Source organism: Canis aureus, chromosome 33 (genome assembly GCF_053574225.1).
Source record: "Canis aureus isolate CA01 chromosome 33, VMU_Caureus_v.1.0, whole genome shotgun sequence".
Lineage (NCBI taxonomy): Eukaryota > Metazoa > Chordata > Mammalia > Carnivora > Canidae > Canis > Canis aureus.
Window position 1 is genome coordinate 23,080,534 of NC_135643.1, and position 22,575 is coordinate 23,103,108.

General features: G+C 35.9%; 1 protein-coding gene across 5 annotated transcripts in view; it reads right to left on the reverse strand.

Moving 5' to 3' along the window:
• Nucleotides 1-22,575, reverse strand: part of PPP3CA (protein phosphatase 3 catalytic subunit alpha) — a 308,774-nt gene that overhangs the window by 57,612 nt on the left and 228,587 nt on the right. For all 5 annotated transcript variants that reach the window (XM_077882136.1, XM_077882133.1, XM_077882132.1 and 2 more), the window contains 4 exons: nucleotides 21,552-21,676; nucleotides 12,777-12,888; nucleotides 11,094-11,239; nucleotides 8,075-8,214 (listed from right to left, as the gene is read on the reverse strand). In XM_077882136.1, coding sequence (XP_077738262.1) covers nucleotides 8,075-8,214; nucleotides 11,094-11,239; nucleotides 12,777-12,888; nucleotides 21,552-21,676 — 523 coding nt within the window. The remainder of the gene's footprint in view (nucleotides 1-8,074; nucleotides 8,215-11,093; nucleotides 11,240-12,776; nucleotides 12,889-21,551; nucleotides 21,677-22,575) is intronic.

The window sequence follows — 22,575 nt, forward strand, 5'->3', positions numbered from 1 at the left end:
AGTTGTCACAGGTCAGCCCAGTAAAAGGACCATGTAACTGATGAACATTAGTGTAACCTACAAATTGCAGAACATGGCCCAGAGGGTGTCCATGGAAATGTGTCCATACATTACCTAGGTCAAGAGTTGACCAACGGTGTCTTCTAAGACTTGTGTTCTACCCTAGGAAAAGGGGGAGTATATGACCTTCCCAGATCAGTGTGTGTCAACTGAAGAAAGCTTAATTGCTGAGACACTGGTTTTGTTTTTAAAAAATAGCACGTTTGTACATATTTAGCCATAAAGTACTCAACCAAGGGATTACAGAGTAGGGTGCCTATCGCCTTCAGTTGTTTATTTCTTCTGCCTTTGAAATACTTCTTTAGAAAGATAGTTTACTGTCTTGTTGTACTACTGTAAGATAGAGGTTGTTTGTCTAGGTTTGTCACTTTTTGTCCTTGAGCAAATGGCCTGGCAGCATTTTTTTAAATTTATGCTTTCCTTTTGTTAGAATCTACACTAGTTTTATGAAAGCATAATTTTAATACATTTTCTTCATGCTAAGCTTGATACTGTTTTGTGTTAAAGTTTTCCCTCATGGAAGTATATATCTGATTTTTAACAGCATTCTAAAGAAAATAAAATTAACCTTGCAGCAATCTGCTAGGTTAATAGCATTAAGTGAGGAACATTTGTATTATTACTTGGAAGGAACTCATTTTGAAGAAAATCTTTATAAATTTAAACGCATACATAATCAAATGCTCAAACTCTCTAGAAATTACAAACATTTAAAAAATAAATTTAGAAAACACTTGAATACCATCTAGATTCCCATTATTGGTCAACCACCTGCCTAGGATACATTAAAGTCTTTAATAATATTAGGTGACAGAAAAAAACAAACAGCTTTACAACATTTTTATGCCGTAAGTGGAAATGATGGTAAACCAAATAGTGTTCAAGTTACAAGGCACTAAAGAAGATATATGTAGAATGATAGAGAAAGCAGGCTTCAGAACCCCTAATACCAAAGGGAGAGGTGGAAAATCATTTATTCACCAATAATTTGTCAAAGACTCTCTGGTGATTTGTTCCATTTGCTAGAAGGCTATATTAGGCATGGGGGGGTGGTATGATAAGTGTATAGTTTTTTTGTGTTGAGGGCTATTTATTACTCAGGTAGGAAAGAAAGTAAAGCATTTCTTGAGATATTATGAAACAAAGAAAGCACATTGGTCTGAGGAACATTTAAAAAAAATCTTTCCCATGTTAGATCTTTTGTTTTCTTTTTTTATTTTCTTTGCATTAATGATGTGAAGCTTCTGTGTTCTGTGCCCATGAAAGCAAAAGAGATTCTCTTCCTCAGAGCCAGTCAGCCCAAGTATAGGGCCTATGGCCTCCTTCTGAGCACAGGGCTAGCTGGATCTCAATTCTACTCACACCCTTCTGTGGACACCCTTGTCAGGCAACCAACCTTAGGATGGTTTTGTTTGAACCCAATGTCCTGGACATGACTTGAAATAAGACTCTATGCAAAGATCAGTGAAGACCACCGATACTTTCAGCTTTGTGATATTCATTTTTACCAGCATGCACTACTGTGTTTGGAGAAAGAGCTGTACTCTCTGAAAATGCTTTTTTTGCCTCTTGGAACATGATTATTCTTGAAGCACTAGAGAATGCATTTCTCTGGGTAGAAAAGGAGGTGGAAATTTCCATGGAATAGTGGGAATACTTAGATCTGGGTTTTATTCCAATTTCCCGTGTAAATTCTGGAAAACTGCTTAACCTCTTTGAGCCTGAATTACCTCACTGGTACAAATATAGGCAGTAGCATTTATATCATAGACACGAGATAAAGATTAAATGAGTTAGCAATATATGTAAACCCCTAGTCTGGGGCCCGACTGAGAGTGGTAGACATTTAACAATTCCTAATTTTCTCTCCACCACTATGGTGTGGAAGAAAGAACACAGCATAGAAGTGATTCAGCAATCTTAGATTCTAGTAGTAGTTGTGAAAAAGAAATCTACACACCCCAAATAGCATCACTTAGACCAAATCATCAACTGGGGTTTCATATCTAACTTAATGGAAGTTTCAGCCTTCCCCAGAAAAGTAAACCTTAACTGGTCAGTCAAGTCAGGAATGTTCTGACCAGCACCAGTGAGGTAATCTGTCACATGGGCCCTCTGCCTCCACCAAGTGCAGATGAGGTCATGTGTGTGAGACCCTCTGCCCCTCCCCCACAGCAAAGTCACTGGCCTGAAACAAGACTTTCTTTTCTTTTCTAAATAACCCCTCGCCCCACCCTCTTCCCTATAAAGACTTTCCGTTCTGTATGGTTCCTCAGAGCCCCTCTACTTGCTAGCAGGGACACTGCCCAGGTCATGAATCGTTTAATAAAGCCAATTAGATCTTAAAGTTTAATCTGTTGATTTTTTTTAACACTGTTAAATGTATTAGTTGTGATTCATGTTAGATCATAAAGGTAATGATGTATGAGGAACACTAGACAGGAAAGGAGTTCGAATGACAGAGAGATGCAGACTGAGCATGAACAGGTAAGGAAGGTAGAAATGGTAGAAAAACTGTTCTGGCATTAGAGAAAACAGCTATTATTAGACTTACTCTGTTTACTCTCTTACTTTCATTCCTTCCTATATTAAACTATGTTTAATTAGTTTAAATTAAACTAATTAAGCCTCCCAGGTTTGTCTTTTTAGATATAGTTGAGTATTTTTTCCTTCTGGAAAAGTCTACCCTTCTGCCAAACCTTCGCTGAATTATCACCTATAAACCCTTCCCCCCAAATCTACTCACCCTGAGGTGTACAGAACTGCTGCACCCACATGCTCCCATAACATTTTTTCAGATAGCATTCATCATGTTGTGCTGTAAATTATGTTTATATATCTGCTCTCCAGCAATGGTGAATGCCTTAAGAGATGGACATTATTGCCTTTGTTTTCATACCCTAAATCCTTAGCTGCAATCTGTCAGCTTATGGGAATTTACACTCAATTGCTGGAGTGGCCCCAACAGAGCAGTCTAGCACGTAAGAGAGGCAAAGAGTTTCTTTCCCTCATTGGGTTCAGCAAAGCAGAGGCAGGCAGCCCACAACGCCTGTTTAGGGGCCAGGAGGAAGCCTCTAGTTGCCTCCTTGGTGTCCTTACCTTCTTTCAGCCCAGTAGTAAGGGAGGACTGCCCAACTGCCAAGTTCCTCTTCTGTTTCTGGGGGCTGGGTAATGGGTTTTAAGCCTTGGGGTGTCTCGGCATCACCTGGATGCTGTCAGGCATATCTCTTCCCAAGGCTGGCTGCATTTTTTTTCCCCTTTGCCCCAGGGTTCTAGGACAACTAATTTCACTTTGCCCACTACGTATCAAGTCTGGAAGGGCTCCAATTCTTCCCACCAGAGCTTAAGTCCTCACTTGCACCTGGCTGCAGGCTGCCTTAGGAGCAGTGAGCAATTTTTATTTAAGGCAAACATTTTATTGAAGCTTAGCATTTATACAGAAAACTGCCTCAAATCAGATTACAAATTGATCATCTATCTTCCCCTCATAACTAACATTCAGATCAAGACACAAAACATTCATTACCTGAACCCCAGGCACTCTTCCCCAACTCCTTTGAGTCACTATCACCTCCCCACTACAGGTAACTGCCACTTTGGCTTTGAACATTACAGATTAGCTTTCTGTATTGTTAAACTCTCATTTCAACGCTATCATCAACATGTGCTTCTAGTATCTGGCTTCTGCTCATCACTCTATTTGTGGCATTCACCCATGTTGTTATACGCAGCTTTGGTTAACCCCTTCTCATCTGCTGTATTTAGGTGTGTAGATATACTACAACTTATTATTCATTCTATTAAATAGATATTTGGGTTGCTTCCATTTCTTGGCTATTACAGATGTTGTTGCTATGAGCAATCTTTTGGGTGTAAACATGTCCCCATTTCTAGTGAATATAAAAATGAAAGTAGAATAATTTAGCTATATGGATGTTCAGCTTTAGTGTATCCTAAAGCAGCTGACTATAATTTGGAATGAGAGGTAAAATGGGACCATTCAGATGGTCATCTTTCTAGCGGTGTTCCAGATGTACTCTCTTCCATATTTTCATAAACACTCCTTTTTCCGTCTTCAAAGAGCCTTCCCAAATGACTCTGGTTGGATAGGTCCTATTCATCCTTTAAAACTCAGATCTAGTAACACTTCTACCACACATTGCCATTTAAACTCCAATTCACTCCTCTGTGGGGTAGGCCCCCCAACTGTGCGTACATCTGTGTACACGTGTGCATGTATGATAATCTCCACATTTCTCACAGCATTTCTCACCTTGAATTTTGTCATAGTTTTGGGTCTTTGCCACTCAAAGGCACTCTCCCTCAAAGACAGGTATTCTGAGTATCTATAAAGCCTCACAGAAGGCACATATAATAGGAGTTCAACTAATGTTTGTTAAATAATTGAATGAGTGAGTGAATTCTCAAAAGGACACCCATTAAGGAAACCATATGGCTTGGGGGAGTGAGTGGGAAGGACATTGTGAAATTTATGTGTGATTTCAACAAACTAAAAATGAAAGTCTTGAACTCAGAGTAGGAAGAAAGGAAGGCAGAATAGTCTACATGCCGGTGATATTTTTAAGAAAGGGTCAGTAAGATGTGATGACTGATGGCGATTTCAGTGCAAAAAGAAAAAGTGAAGATATTTTCTAGAGTGCATGACCATTCATAGAACTGTTAATAGAAACAGGCTAACCAGGAGGAAGCTCCAGTGGGGAAGTAAATAATAGGCCTTTTCAGGCAAGGTGAGTTTAGGTTAAGGTGACAATGGGACATCTAAGATAAGAACTTCCAGCAGCTACTTTAGAAATAGAGAAGTCCAGCTCAGGAAAGGAGAAATAGATGAAGGGGCTAGATCTGGCAATAAAACCCAGAGTTAAAAAAAACAAAAAAACAAAGAAAAAAACAGAGTTGACAGTTTATAGTGAAGCTAATGGAACAGGTGAGGCTCCAGGGGAAGAAAAAAATGTTGAAAGCAGAAGGATGACCAAGAAAGAGCAGCTCAAAAGGCAGGGATCTGCAGGATAACTTAGAGGAGAATCAGGATATGTGGTAAGGAGGAACCAGAAGATTTCCAGGTGGAAGGGGTTGGGAAGAGTGTCAACTGCAGAAGGGAAGGTGGGCTGCGTGTGAAGAGCTGACACATCGCTGATCTGTGATTAAGAGATCAGCAGTGATTTGAGTGAGCCACAATTTGCAGCTTCAAAAACACTTTTAAAATGACTGTAAAGATGTTCTTTAAGTCTCAGAGTTTGGAGGAAACTTCAGAATATCTGATTTAACTCACTCCTTTTGAAGTAAGCTAAGCTTAGAACACAAAGCTTACGTGATTCATCCAAGGCAGACACACAAACTGCCAACCCAAGCACCAAATCCAGCCAACAGTTTTTGTTTGGTCTACATGAAAATGAAATTCTTACCTCTGCTTTGTCAGGATCCTCACAAATTTTTACAGTGTAAGTCTAGGCCTGTTTCACGATTCTCAAGTACCTTTCTAGACATCACAGGCATTTGAGTTTGCAAACTCCAGTCTAAGGTTACTAAGATCATGGTAGCACCAGGGCAAAAGCAGAGGATCCCCTCCCCTATGTCACAGTGCCTCTTCCCTAAGGCATCGCAGCATTCATGCATTTTTACTGATGGATTTTTCTGTAAAACTTCATTTTATTTAAATCACAGCCCAGACAATATGTCAGATGAGGATAGGGTGGCACAGCAAATTAAATTTGCAGACTCTCTATAAACATGTAAAATAAAACTGGGAGTTGTCAATCAAAATAACTGCCAATAACTCAAACAGGTAATTGTCACCGAGTTTCTCTGCCACTAGTTTTACTGCTCTCCCTGTGTCTCTCTAGATCAGCTTTATAAAGTGCAGCCACAGAGGATGTCTTGCCACCTCTGAGGGAACTAAAGACAAAAGAATCTAAAAGCTCTTGAAGGAAAGAGTCCCTTTTCTCCTCCTTAGATAAAACAGAATCCAGATTCCTTTGCCATTCATCAGAGCCTATAGGCTGTGCATTTAGATATTCAGCATTTGTCATGGCTACAGATACTAAAGAACCTCTAATGAGAGGAGTTAAATAACCATTTTGTAGAGAACAAAAGTGTGAAAACATGCATAATCCTCTAATTATCTAGTTGATGGACTTTATCTCTGATGTAAACACATCTGTGTCTATATTGATAAAACAAAAATACCATAACTTTATGTAAGTTCAGTACAGAACCTCATTTAGAATACGATTTATTTGAACAGCTGACTCAGAAAACTAACAGAAGAATGTTATATTATGAATAAAAAGAAAGATCAATGCAATGTGCCTCAATATCACAATCAAGAGGTTTGGCTTTTGTTTGCTATTGTAGTACTGAAGCACAACCCAGTGGCATTGAGTAGGTAATTTAAACACCCATGCTATGACCAGGGATTTAAAACTAAATTTTAATAATCGAAAACTTCACTTTGATGTATATCAATAATATTTATCTTTTCATAAAAACTTTCAGCATATTTAATAACAGATTACCTCCAAATTAATTACTGAAAAGAAGCATCAGGTTTTCAGAAATATTTTTACCATGTTTCTTCATTTCATCCAAAATGGAGTCACGAGACCTGGTGCTCAATTTTCCAAAACATAGAAATGAATTATAACCTTTCTGATAAGCTGAGAGCAAACCTCTTTATCAATATTTATAACAAAAAGTATTCTTTGAAGGATGCTTTACAGTATATAAGACTTTCTGTTCACAAACTAATTCCTCAATCACTTCAACAGATGTATAAAAGGAAGCTTTTTCCCCCTGTAAGGAAAACTTAAAGTATGGAACAAAATGTTTCACCTGATAGATGTTATATAGAAGGCTGAGTGAGAGCTGCTTACTCTTACACTTAAGGAAGATGTGTGCCATGTCTGAGCTCCCCTTGCCCTCCCAGATGCTTCCTTGACGGGGCTGGAATTGGGCATAAACTTCACTGTACATCACATTTGGTGTGTAAGTTTTGTTTTGTTTTCTTTTGTTTAAAGACTATGTATCAATAGAATTGAACATTCTCGATTTCTCCACAACTTCTTTCTCCTGTCACTTTGGCCACTGTCACATAAACTTTGTGTCTCTTTTTTTTTTTAAATTTAAATTCAATTTGCTAACATATAGTATAATACCCAGTGCTCATCCCATCAAGTGCCCTCCTTAGTGCCTGTCACCCAGTTATCCTCTCCCTCCACAACGCTTTGTTTTAAACTGTGTGTCTGATGCTAAGAGAACCTAGTGAAACAGTATAATCAAATGCAGGGGCAACACCTGAGCTGAGAGATTAGGAAAATCGTGAGGAGGCAAAGACCCAACTGTATTGTGGATTTCTTTCTGAGGTGCTCTGAAGCGTTATAGAATGGGCAGATTCCCCTATACTGGCAAATATAAAAATTACTGTAACAGTTTTGGAAAGCGGCTTGTCAAAGTGCTAAAAATAAATTTACTATGGTCCCTATGTACTGAGCTGCTGCTAATTTTAATTTATCCAGGAAGTGTAACAAACTTAAGAAAGTTTAGGAGAAACTTCAATATCATTTAATTAACAGACTTAAAATTGGTTTTCTGATTTAAGTTATGAAAATGGGTAAAAAATGTCTTAAGTGATTGTATAATTGTACAAAAAAAATCAAGGCTGGCATTGTATTTTTTTTCTACAGTTCTTGAAACAGAACACATTTTCTACTAAATTTCACTATCTTTTTTGTCTGCTTCACCACCCTGATATCACATGCCTCTTTTATGACTTTTCTATTCTTCTATCTGTGTATTCATGTAAATGTTTTATTTACCTTTTCCTTTTGCAAGTGCTAAGAGCCCATTTGAGGCAGGCTTGCAGAGTGAATCTTTCATTTGTCCTTGTTTCCCACAGAAGTCTCGTAAACATCACAAACACATCGAGCAAGACATGAACTGATAACTTAGAACATTTATGAACCAAATGTGCTCCCGAAGGCGAGCTGTCCGTCCTCACCTGTAGAAGTACGAACACCCCCTGACTGTGTTGTGAGTGAAATGTTCCTGAGTCTTCTCATTTCCAAAGTCCTCCAGGGGGTCTGACCACAGGATATCACACATAGGTCCATAAGCAGGTGGTTCTTTGAATCGGTCTAACTAAGAAAAATAGAAGACAGAGAGCAAAATACTAATCTTTGGAAGCTTTGGAATCCAGAAAGTAGAAGTGTTGCTGCAGTCCCTAATGTCCTCAGCACTGTCTCAGTGAGGGCAGCCCTCTTCCCCTCTTCCTGTTGGTTTGGCTCTCCTCTGCCTTCCTTTCTCCCTATTCATCCACGCCTCCTCTCTCTCTCTCTCTCTCTCTCCAATTTCTCCTCTTTCCTTCCTCTGGATGAGCCTGTTCCTTATTTGTCTTTGTCTCGCTCTTTACCTTCCTCTTGTTTCTTTCATACCTACTCTTTGATCCTTTTTTCCTGTCTCCTAGTTTACTTTTTATCTTTTCTTTCTCTCCTCCTTACTTATGTGATCTAAGTATTTTAGTCATTACCAATTGATGTGATTCTGTGTTTCATTTCTTGAGGAGGAGCTTTTCTATTGTTTTATCTTTAGGGAAATATCTATCACTGCCTCCATTAAACTAAGATTTAGAAATTTGGATGGAGAACAACGTGTGGTGTTTATATTGAACAACAATGACTTTGAGAATAAATGGCTTTCATTTTAAGAGCAGCCAATTGTACGGCATTTTGGATATTCACTATTAGAGGGTATCTAAGTTTCGAATTAGAGTACAGGCCTGGTGTAGTTTATCTTAGTCATTACAAACCAAAAGGAATGATAAGCAGTAAAATAAACCCCAATTCAGCTGGTCATTCTTCAGCTCACAGTTCTAAGCTTTATAGTTTTACCAAAACCCTCATATGAAATCCATTTTCCAGCTATAAATGTTTAGCAAGGTCATATTTCAACTTAAAAAGGTATATTTAGAAAAGCAAGAGCAATATAAAAACTGGAAATGACATTTCACCAACAATTTTATAACACTATCACTTTCCTGTAGTTTATCCTGATTTAGCTGCAATTAAAGAATCTTTGGTGAAGTTAGCAGACGTTATATAGTCTCTCAAAAAAAAAGCATAAAACAGCTATGAAAACCTATTAAGAACTGATACTCTTCATATTCAATACTTTAATATTTTTCAAAAATCCATTGGGAAAGGTGAATATATAAGCCTGGCAGCTGATCAAATTCTTTTTCCTGAGACATAAAAGGTGACATAAATAATGGTTTTGCTACACACCATTTTTTACTAATATTTAATAAGAATGAAGCAATATCTCACACTTTCAACACTCAATGAAAAACTTCAATAAGCCAAGACCCTCTATATTTCAACCATTATGTTATCCATAAAATATTCATTGCAAACTTAGACTTGGTAAAGAGACTTAAATAATTCATGCTTTTAGAATAATTCATCCAAGAAAAATAATGCTTGTTCATAAAAACACAGAATTTCTTTCTAAGAAAGAAGAACTTATTATTAGGAGTAAAATAGCAAAGAAGAAGAGTCTTTCTGATTACTATGAATATCCAGCTAAAGATCTGTTAAGGCAACCAGAATATAGAACTTATTCTGGAAAAGTTACAAAATGCATTCTAAAATTAATACCATCAACGGGAAGAATAAATAACTACAAAATTAATTAAATAAAGTTAAGTGTGGTGGAAACTCTAACTGACATAGGCAAAATGCAAACCTAAAAATCACTCTATGGCTAACATTCATGCTTAATATGACATATGTGAAAATTGAACAGAATATCTGAAACATGTCAGAAAATAAGTTCTGGGATAGCGGGTGATAGTTTTAAATTTTACTTAATTTATGATAAGAAGTTCAGTTAATAATGCTAAAGTCCATCAGATTATAGAGTTCATACAGAAAGTGAACCACTCTCGCCTTTAACTCCATGACTACAATTCAGTGTCATGTCTTTCTCATACTTTAAACAGAGAGCAAATACCAATGCTCTGTGTGCTGCAGAACTCCAGAAGCAGATGGGTAATGATGTCTTATTTAAAAAGACAAAAACATACAGAGCAGGAAGCAAAGATTTATTTAATGTACTTCTGTTTGATTTTAAAAATAAAAATCATGCATTTCCTTTCTAATAGGAAACTAAATACAGTATTATTTTTACACTTGAAAACTTGGACCTTAATGATAGAGTATTAAGGTAGAATTTGACTATTTTATTTTCCTAAATAACAGTTTTTCTTTAAAAGCCAAGGAACTTTTCAAAGAATATTGAGCAAACCAATAAATAAATAAACAAATAAATAAATAAATACATAAATAAATAAATATATATAATCATCTCTTCTACTACATAAAATTATCTTATATTATTACATATTCTCAAGAAAAAGACATTTATTTCCATGTTCACTCTAACTCATCTTTTCACTGGCTACAACAACTATTACTAGCAACTGTTAAATTAAGTAAAAAATACCTCAAAAAAAAATCAACTTTCACTTAGCCACTCTAATATAGTCAACAGAATATCACCATTGTTTTTGTCAGATTGTTACTTTAAAGTGTTAATCTGTGAATATAATAGATATTTTTAAAAATTATAATATAGACACGTTTTAAAGGTCGAGTTGTGATATTTTTCCAAGAGCAAAGCAACATTTTCTCACTATAATAGACTATGAATATACAATGGGTTGCTTAAAGCCAGCCACAGGGAAATGAAAAGGCATATTTTTTTTGCAACCAAATATTATACATTTCAATGACACATGTCACATGGTAAAATGAACCCTGAGGTTTTCAAGATAAAAACTCTTCCAAGTATAAATATATTTTTCTCTCTGAATAAAAGTGAATACAAAGAAGAGATTCATGACAAATTTAAATCCTTTTAATTCAAAAGGATAAAGTCAATGAAAAAGACAGGGAAATTAATGTCTTCTATTTATTAATGAAGCGCACAGCATGATGAGACTTAGAAATAACAGAACTTACTTTTCTGATATCATCTAAAGTGTTAATCTCTGGAGACAAACCACCGTGCACACACAGGAACTGCTGGTTCATCAGGGCAGCCAGGGGCAGGCAGTCAAAGGCATCCATACAGGCATCATATACACGTTCTGAATACTTTATTTTACCTTTTAAAACATGATTTAAAAACAAATAATTGGTTCTCATGATTTAAGAGCTATGATCATTTCATTGAAATAGTCTTTTTTTAAAATGTTTTATTCCCAGAATCATATTATTAGCATATAACTACACACTGTGAAGTTCCAAAACATGATTAAATAAGATATTTTGAAGAGGTATGTATCACAGGTTTCGCCCCATCTAAAAGTGTAGTAGTGTTCCTTTGAAACCTTTTGTAAGCCGAAATGGTGGGAAGCGAAGAAGCAATTATCATTAATCTATATGGAAAAATTGGGGCAGGGGAGCAGTCACAGATCCAAAAAATAAACTCTTAGGCTTTTCTGCTATCTTAAGACTCTACTTATAACAGATGCACAAAATAAATGGAGATAAAGCACTGAGGCTCACAAAGTTCCAAGCTATGGCAGCTTGATGGTGAGTATAGTTCCCAGTGAAGGGACTTGGTGGAGGTGGGAGGAGATACTTATTGCTCAGGGTGAGCGCTTCCTCTAAGTGCTCACTGCAAATATAACACTAAACACTATTTTTGCTTTCCACCTTTCTTCCTAAAAGCAAAAATTCCCTTTGGATTTCTTTTGGTTAGCAGTAACAAGTACCCATATAGGTTCTCATAAAAGTAAAGTGACATAAGACACTCTTGAAATGGCAGGGAATACTTGTATTATTTTTTTATATCCACTGTCTTATACTTTTGTTGTTCTTCTGTATTTTACAGTTTTTAGTAACTTTTTATATAGCAGAGGAGAAAACTTTTGAATATATCCTTGCTGCAGATATATCTAAAAAATTATGTATACAAACAACCAGGAGACCAACAGAAACATGGCCATAAAGCTAGCTAATTTTCCTAAATGATCTTGTAGAGAGGAGATGGCAAGAAAGTTTCTAAAGTTGTTTCTGTATCACAGCCCATTGCTTTTCCTTACCGACTTATATCTAATGTTTTGAGAAAAGTCTCTGTACTCCATTGAATATAGGGCTAAATGACAGAGAGAAATTTGTTTCAGTGGACAATAGGGAAAATCAAGAGAGGTGAGAAATGAAATTTATATGAAGTACCTCCCACTCCTAGTATTTATATCTAAAGGAAGACATCATCTTTAATTTTGCAAAATCCACTAGAGGCTAGTAAAACTATTGTTTCCAAAACAGGCACAGTTAAATTTGCCCTCCATCTCCTTTTCTTGAGTGGTTTGAGATGAAAGGGTAAAACTATTCCCCTGAATAGTAGTATTCTGGCTATTTTTAAAAATGAAGTTGTTGTTTCTTAGGGCAAATTACATCAAATGTTAATTCCAATTTTTAGGGATCATTTTATAAAGAATTTATAATTTAAAAAAGAAATTCTGAATTCTCTTCATTGTCCATGCTTAGAAAGAATTATGGAAGGACATAAAATAAGATAGCATCATTTTTTAGGTTTTTGGCTTTTAAGCAATGAATATTATCATGTGCTCTTAGCATGGATTAAAATGACTAGCACATACGGTGTTTAAATGGAGAAGCCTGAAGTATACTTACATTCTTGTTTAAAAGTGAAATACTCTGTTAGATGTCTACATTCATGATTTCCACGAAGTAAAAACAGTGTTTTGGGGTAAAGAATTTTCAAGGCCCACAAATACAGCACACACTGAAAAAAATAAAAATAACATAAAATTAAATATTTTTCCATTATACTTGAGGATCCCATTGCTCACATCAGGAAGACATGAACTAGCATGCTATTGTAACCTAAAGTTCCCAAAAGGCTAAGCCTTATTATGGAGGATATCAAAAATGAAACAGAAAACACTAATACAAAACCAAGGTTCATCTATACCTAAAATATATACATGCACTGAGGATATATGCACCACAAGAAAACAAAAGACTTAACAGGGTCTACTGGAAGAAGCCTAAACCTGAATGAAGATATACTCAGAATATACTGGCGTAAAAGTATGAGAAGAAATGTGATTAGCAATTAATAAATAAAGACACCTCTCTTTATATAAAACAAACCTGAAAAAAAAGTAATAGAAATAGAATTGTGAAGGAAAAGCAAGACAAAATTTGGAAGCAAACAATGCCAGGCTCAGGCAGACTGAGAGACTTTCTTTTTTTTAAAATTTCTAATTATTTTTAAAATAATCTCTACACCCAATGTGGGGCTCAAATTTACAACCCTGAGATCTAGTCACGTGCTGTACTGACTGAGCCAGCCAGGCACCCCATGTTTCTATTTTCTATTATGTTCTCTCCTTCACTGGCCTTCTTCTCCTCCTTATCACTTTGTCTTTTATTTCAGTGCCTTTGGTATATAAAGCCTTAAGAATGTTAGTTTAACATATAATTAAACTGAAGGCCAGGGAACCTCAGTACACATGCTGCTAATAACTAAAACATTTCATATACCTTAAGACTTTTAAACAGTTACTTGGGTATGGCAGTATGTGTAAAAATGAAGGTCCACTTTGAAGTCACCAGGTTTGGAATAAGCCTACATTGATACAGTGATCCTGGAGTGTACATTAAGATAACTGAGATACTCAAGTACTAACATCAATTTCATTATCCTCCACTGACATTACTCAGGAATCCACAGGGAAGAGAAAACCTCTTTTTGAAAACCAGTATGCTCTTTTTTCCTCATCATGTTCTAGGGAAACCTGGGTGGCTCAGTGGTTGAGCATCTGCCTTCAACTCAGGGCATGATCCTGGGGTTCTGGGATCAAGTCCTGCATCAGGCTCCCTGCAGGAAGCCTGCTTCTCTCTCTGCCTATGTTTCTGCCTCTCTCTGTGTGTCTCTCATGAGTAAATAAAGGAAATCTTAAAAAAAAAAAAAAAAGTTTATGTTCTACAAGCAAGGTTAAGAAGATATAGAACCACAAAAATAGAGATAAGTCTGATTCTGGTCACTCAAATCTGAAACCAAAAATCATACCATATTTACATTTTTGTAAAGAAGTTTCCAACATATAGTAAATATGCTTGATAATGTCCACTATTGGACAAGCTATTGGTGATTCATTTGTTGTGATAACCTGTGAAGAATAACTGCCTCTGTTAGTTTATATGATAATTTATTAAATGAATAAAAAATAGTTATGTTTGAATACACAGCCCAAGTCTTTGAGAAAATACTAATTATCAAAGCAAGTATGTATTATTGTGTTTTCCAAGTAAGATATTGTCTCCAACTATGTAATTATAATTGAAGTAAACAAAAATAATGGGTTGACATAAAATTTTATATACATGTTACTTTAATTTTCTAATTATCATTTTCTGATTATAGTTATTAGCTAAAGTTCCTGTGACAAATGATATAACTATTTCTGAACAGCTGACCGAATGGTCTATACAAGTGATCCTTAAGGCATTATCATTCAACAATGGTGCATATTCCCTGTTATTCTAGTGGGTAGTATGGTGGCTCAATGAATCTCTAAATTCTGTGTATCTGGTTTTGGGGGTATACTTACTTACATGCTTTCATAAAAGGATTATTACTCAAACTTGTCTCAAATATCAGAGAGGATATTTATTAACCATCATTAATGTCAATGAGAGAACTATTACTACTTAAAACCTTACAAGGTTGTATCTTACTACTAAGGAAATACACACACACAAACACACACACATTTCCATACTGGTTTCTAACTTCGGATGTTTAGTTTGGAATAAAATGGGAATGTAAAGTCTTTTAAGAATTATATTTACTTACTGAAATTGCTATAGCTAATGTATTCTATTTTTATATTGAGAAAGAATATATGTTTTGGCTATACTGTAGCTGCTTTTAAAAAAGATTTTCTTGTTGTTTTTACTAGAGTGTAACTTATGTATGATGAAGTGCAAATATTTTAAATATGCCAATGACTTTGTCCATATGTATATTCTCATGAAACTACTAACCAAATCCAGTTACATTTCAGCACACAGAAGGCTCCCTTGTGCCTCCTCTCCCAATCAATATCGTTTTGGAAATGTAACCACAATTCTAAACTCTTCCAGATTAGCTTTGTCTGTAAGAATCTTAAAGCAGGGCTATTATCTCTCCAACTAAAATCTAAAATGCAATTTTCTAACCCCAGTTAAATGCTAGAGGAATCACTTTTTAGGACCTATAGTTTCTCTTTTGCTATCTATAAAAGATCCTGTTTTGACATTAGCACATGGCTTTATTGCCCCTAGTTTTAATTTCTGTAGCTTTTTTTCATAACTGAAACCTCAAAGAGTGATGCAGAAAAATTTTATGATACGCTTATCATCTTTATTTACCTTTTCAGTGATTCAATACACATTCAATGCCCCTTATTATTTAAAGGATGTAAAGCACCTACTATGTAGTAGGAGTTTAATATTAGCTCTTTCCTATAAACAAGAAGGAAGACAGGAACACAGAAGGGAGGGAAGGAGAGGGGGAGAGAAAGAAAAGAAAAAAAAAGGAAAAAAGGAGAAGGAAAAAGAGAGAAAGAAAACATAATTTCCAAATTCTTGGCTCAGCATGCCCTCCAAATAAGAGTCCTGTTTTCACATTTTATTTCCTTCTCCCCTGTGGCAAGAATAGAATCTCTTCCCAAACGCTGAATCAAACCACAAACGCAGCCAATATGGAAGAAGTGGCATGGTAAATGAAAGGGCCAGAGTGGATTGGAGAGTGGAGCCCTGCCAGCCTTCACCCTCAACATCTGGTGGGAGAGAGCTGCCAAATACAACACTACTCTCTTGCTGGCAACTAAATTCTGCCATCTAAAGTTCTAATGTTCTAGAGACCTGTCAATCTGAAACAAAATCATAACCTGACATTATTTTTAAAAAGGAAAGTCTCTCGTGAAAAAGGTATCACAATCAATAAGCAATGAAACGCAAATCAGTTCAATAACTGGGTATTTTCACCTATGTGGTATGAGATGATTCATTTGAATAAGATTTACCCTGAATTAATTGGTTAAGGTAGAAACAGATGCAGGTTACTTTGGCCCTTTTGCATGGCTAGATGTAAATTCCTCGTGCTACTGATTTTCAACTGGATCTTGACTGTCTTTCCAGTGTTACTCTAAATAACTATACAAATATTTACAACTTAAAATGAGTTTTAAGATATGAAAAACTGAGCATCCTCTATGTTTTTATTAATTTCCATCACAGTCGTGGTTTTCTCCTATTTGATCTATCGGTCTTTTCCAATGAAGCAGCACTAAGAATATAATTTTGTGAAGGATATTGTATTGGTTCAATAGTAATGTAATGATTTATTTTGTAATTTACACCTTTTAAGGATGAGTAATCTTGAGAACTTGCATAGGGGAGTAAAGAAAGATGTAAAAGATGGAGGAAGGTAAAGAGAAAGTGCACAGCTTCAGATATGCATCAAGCAGCCTTCTAAAATAACTCTCCAAGCTGTGACACATTCCAATCAAAAGGGATGCCTCTCAGTCATAGGACAATTAAGTGAAGGATGTACATTGGTTGGGAAAAGATCCAAACTCCGGAAATGTCAAATGCAGCTCCTCTCAGACATTCTTTGCTTGGTCTGACAAGCGTGCAGAGAAGCAGCAGAGCAATAACAATGCACTACAAAGACAACCGGTGGCCGGAAGACAGCAGACAATTTCTTCCTCATGTCTGTGGCATCACTCTGTCACCTAACATGGCTTGCTGTACCGTTTGCTTGTTATTCTCAGGCAGAAGCACGGAATGTTGCCTGACTTGCTGTGGTTCATTTTAGTCATTTAGTCCACAGCAAATAAACACAGCAACTCTTCATGCTTACATGTGTTTGAGGCCTGGGCTGAGACCTGTATGTAAGTACAACGGGAGGGGCTCCCTTGCTGCTAAGCCCACTGCCATGCCCAGCAGTGCAGAATGGCTAGAAAAGGAACATGAACAAGTGAACAGAAGGAAATAGCTGGGCATGCCTCCGTTTGCAATTCTGTTTTTCTCTGCCTTCTCAGGGAACACACTCAGACGTTGGGCTTCTATATACACGTATGCTTGATCAAAGAGATTAGGTAGCAAAATGCAATCATCAGAACGAGGATGGTATTTGGTGTGAGACAAATTATTACTCCAAACAGAATTACCTCTTTCATCACTATTCAAAAGCTTACTTGTTTTATTTGGGCTAACTTTGTGGGGAATGATTTCTAATCTTGGCAGAACGAGAGGGGGTGGGAGGGGGTGGGTAGGGGTGCAGAAAATGAACTCCATGGATTGCCCACAGCACATTACCTAGTGCCTGGAAATACTACCCAGCAGACTGTATGAAATCTGAACCTACTCTTCAAAGCTGATTTGGTAAAATTAAACATAAGTGGCTCCTCTTTGCCCAGAGGACAAAGAAGAAATACCTGCAGGGGAGCCCTGAATTATTGAGAAGAATCAAGAACCTTTGAAAGCTGTTAGAATAGTACACACTGGAAAACTGACTCTGATTTTAGGAGTTCTCTTAAACCAACAGTATCTTTCTCAAAGAGAATATTTTATATTCAATGCTGAACCTTCAGATTACAGAGGTGGGGGAGAAGGTTCTGTGTGCACATTTGCACATACATGAGTAAATATAAAAGTGTGTATCAGTTTCCACAACACTTGTGTGCAATTTTTTTTTTTTTTTTTTTTGGCAGTTTGCTTAGTGAATATGGACAAGGCCTGGGGTGTAGTGGAAAGAACACAGACTTTGAATCCCAGCACTGCCATTTACTATGAGTGTGACTCTCTGAGCTTTGAGTTTCACAAGCACAAAAAGAAGAGATTTGCATGTTCCTTTCAAAACTTTTAGGAATAACTGAGATCATGTATACCAGGCAAACAATAGCATTTCAGCATGCAAACAATATAAGCTTCCTTAATCCAAAATTAAGAGGCCTGAAATATTCTCAGTAAATATATTTTATAGAAATGTCTGTTCTATTTTAAACATGATGATATCACTGAGCCATCCCAAAGCCCTTCGAAGGTCCCAGTCTAATCAAAACGGATCATTTTCATAGATGAGACCTTCACATTTGTGTTATTTCTGTACGCATGTGGCAAGTCCCTGGAGCTGTACTCTCAGACACTTAGAGTTTAATTAAAGAGCTGTTTGTGAAGATGGGAACTCTGATATATGCATCTCAGAACTTTCAAATGTCCCGATATTTACATTTGCTGTCACTAAAATCTGGGCTCTACTTTGATTCCTTTGCATGAATTTCAAAAGGTGCATATTACACAGAATATTGCAACTTTCATAGTTCAAATATCTAGATTAATTGTAGACTAAAAAGAAATCTGCTGAAGAGCAAGTTAGTGATTACAGCTTCTCAAGTTCTTTAATTTAAGGAAGTAAAGTTCTAAAAAGCTCCTAATTAGAGAGAGTTTAGGAAATCTCAAGTAATTTGAGCCCAGCGATTCAGAAGCCTGAACTCTTGGAGTAAAAATTCAAAGGTAAATAAACACCAACAAGATTAAGAAAGAATATTATCCAAAGATGGAGCTGGTGAGACAAAGAATTCCAAATGTGCCAACCACCACTCAAGCAACACATGACTTAGTACTTTGTCTTCATCAGTAAATTAATAGGAAATAGCCTTTAATCTATTTCTTTGAATAGATTAAAAAGATGGAAAATTAAGTCGTTAAAAATCACAAATATTATGATGTTAAAAATATTTCCTACATAGCACTCCATCATTCGGCCAATAAAAATAATCAATCCCAATAGGATAGTCTTGCGTTTTCCCTAAGAAGGTAAGCTTCCAGGAAAGTAGAACACCTATTTCTTTCATCCTCAGAATCTTACCTAGGAGCACTTTGCATGTTAAAGGAATAAGATGAATTTAAGAATAATAAAATAATTTTCTAAAGTATTTACTTAGGTTCCACACAATCCTAATTTAAGGGGAATAGTAGAAACACTTTTAAGTCCCATTTCTGTTTTCTGTCTATTACAGTCTTTCTCCAACCTGGCTACACACTGAAATCACCTATGCCTATAGCAACAAATTCTGGCTATGGTATGCAAGTTGAAGTAAGTGTGCCACTTATGGAAAACATGCATAAATGAGAGGCCATGCCCTTCTCTTTTTCCTTTTCCTTCTAGCTGAATGTAACACAGGACATAATGGTTGAAGTTGGTATAGTTGTCTTGAGTCACAAGGTAGCCTTTGGAGTGAGCCATGCACCCTATGCCCATCAGAGCAACAGGGTAGAAAAAGCCTGGGCCCGGTCACCATGCTGGGTTACACCAGCTGGGTATTCCCATCTGTGAGCTTTTACTGGAAAGAGAAATAAATTTCTATCTTGTTCAAATCACCATTTCACAGATTTGTTGTTGTTTTCTCTTGGCAGGTATCGATGCTAATGTGATACAAACATCTTACAAAATCTGGATTCAATTGTCCTTCCCTACCAAGTTGGTCAAGTCAACCCATGAATGAGATTTGTAGTTTATTAATTTCTTCCCCTGTGCTCTTCTTGTTTCAATTTCCTTCCTTGTTAATCTCACTTCTTTGATTCAGTCTTACTCAGTCATGTCTGCTCTTAAAATTGTCCTACTTTTCTATTTTCCAATGCCAATCATTTTTTGTACTGCTTTTATCACAAAGTTTTAATAATTCAAATAATTGAATCCTAGATGACCACCTATTCTAGGCTTCTGATCCTATGTAACTTTTTATAGTTATTATATTTTCCCACATAGATTTAGGTTTCTGGAGAGCAAGGATACACATTTCTTCAAATTCTCTATAGTTCTGATCATAGTGTGTTTACATTGTATGTGTTCAATAATACAGTACTTGTTTACCAAGTGGAAGAAAGCCAAAAATTTACTTTCTCCTTTTGGATATATATATCAAAACCATCCCTCTTTCCCTCATCATCATGAATAATTAAGAAATATATGGTCCTCAAATACAGAAAGGCTTAATATATTGGTGAAAATATTATATATTTAACATATATAGTCAATGACTATCGTTTCTCTATCTCTTTCAAATATATATATCTCAAATACACACACACACACACACACACACACACACATATATAGACTCAATGACTGAAGGTAAATTGAACCAAAAAAAATAAAATTGGTATGAGTGTTTTGAAAACAAAAGCTATTTAAGAGCATGGTATGTTCTTCAACATTAAATATTCCTATAATAAATAAAATATTATGGTGAAAACTTAAAATCTTTTCATATGAATACTATGACTATATGATGTTGGTGTGAGACTTCTATAAAGTTGATTTCTCTCTTAAGAATAACTTTTTTCCTTTTAAATGCCCTTTATCTGAGAGCACATATAATATCAAGTACTACACCATGAACTCTGCTTCTTTAACACTCAATTTTAAATCATTTCCTTTTATTAAAAAATATTTATTTACTTATTAGCGAGTGAGGCAGAGAGTTTATGTGCCTCCACAAGGTGCAGGAGGGGAAGGGGCAGAAGTAGAATTCTCATGCAGGCTCCCTGCTGTGTGTGGAACCCTCCCCCTCCCCCTGTCACCTCAATGCAGGGTTGATCCCAGGACCCTGAGATCATGACAGAACCAATATCAAGCATTGGACACCTAATCAACTGAGCCACCCAGGCATCCCATTAAATCATTTCTTTTAATAAATATCTGGTGAACCCTTTTTATGTTTGAGACACCATGTTAAGCACCAGGAAACACAAACAAGTGAATGAAGCAAGGTCTTTGCCTTTAATTTGAATGTAATTCCTACTTACCTGAAGCAGATGCAGGCAGAGGGCTGAGGAAGAACATCTACTCAAAGGTTATCTCTTTTGTTTTAATTAATTAGTTTGACAAATTACCCTAATTAGATGACAGATGCCAAAAAAAGACAAAATACAGCAGCTGTAAGTGTACTCACACATACACACAAAAACAAGGACACAGACACAGGCACACATGCACCTGGCTATCAATTTACAAAGATCAGTTATTGCCTCACAATTACAAGGCATAACCATGCAAATACATTCCTGCTTATTTAATCAACTCTGATTAGTTCTGCAACAGGAAAAAGAATTATCTAACATAAAGTATGATGTAATTTTTGTAAAGTTTTAAATATATAAAAGGTATATAAGGAAAGTCTCAATAATAGCCATTTCCTTGGCATCTCTAAACATTAAAAAGCATATGGGAACCAAATGAAAATAGAATACATAATATCCTGAGAATGGAGTGTCTTACAGTTTTATGACAGACGAGGAATTTCCTCAAGACAGTAACATTTACAACTTATAGTTTGCTAAGATATTGTTGATCCATTCCAGAATAGCTAGGAAATGATGCGGACTTACTTCGATACTGAAGTACCCTCTGTCAACATAGTCCCCTAAGAAGAGGTAGCGAGTGTTGGCAGGAGATCCCCCCACTTCAAAAAGCTTCATCAAATCAAAGAATTGTCCATGGATGTCCCCACAAACTGAAAGAAACAAAGAAAATTCATTTTATGGTCACATTATGATACTGAATTAGACTAAAATATTATAAAATTTTAGAGCCAGAAGGAATTTAGAGCTCATCTTAGCCAAAACATTCTTTTGCAAAACAGAAAAGTGAGACAGAGGTTTCAAAGTTAATTAGTGGCAGACCTGGCTCTAGCACCCAAATCTACTGATTCACAGATTAACTGTAAAAATAAAGGTAATAACAAGTATTGCTGCTGTGCATTAAACAATGCTACACCACGCACTGTGCTAAGAAATAGATGCACATTTTCTGATTTAATACTAACAATGTCATGGGCTGAATTTTCGCTTTGCAGATAAGAGATAAGGAAAGAGAGGTTCAGAAATTTGGCATTATCTCCATATAACTGAGGTCTGAATAAATAAATACTACTTTTTATGTATCATAAAAACTGTATTTCACTGACTCTAAAATGTCATCAATGATAAAGCACATCATTAGTTTATGTACCACTAAGAAAGAAAAAAAACTTCAATTTGAATTATAAAAGAATACTTTTTTAATAATATCAGGTGTTAAAATGACAAAAAAATTGTTGAATTAAAAAAAAAACCCTAAACATAGTACCTTCCAAATCACTGGGAAATAATATTTCTTAACTTTCTTGCCTTCCCTTTTAAACCAAAATTCTTGTAAAAGCCATGCAGCCTTTCTTTTTAGAAACTACTTGTTTAGGACTTATCATTTCATTTACTACTTCCAAAGCTCTAAAAAAAAAAAAAAATCTCCATTATACAGATGAGGAAATAGTTACTAAGACAGGTTATGTGGCTAAGCATGATTCTACATGGATGATCCAGAGTTTAAATTCAGATTTGCTTAATTCAGAGCTTTTGCTGCCAACTATCATGT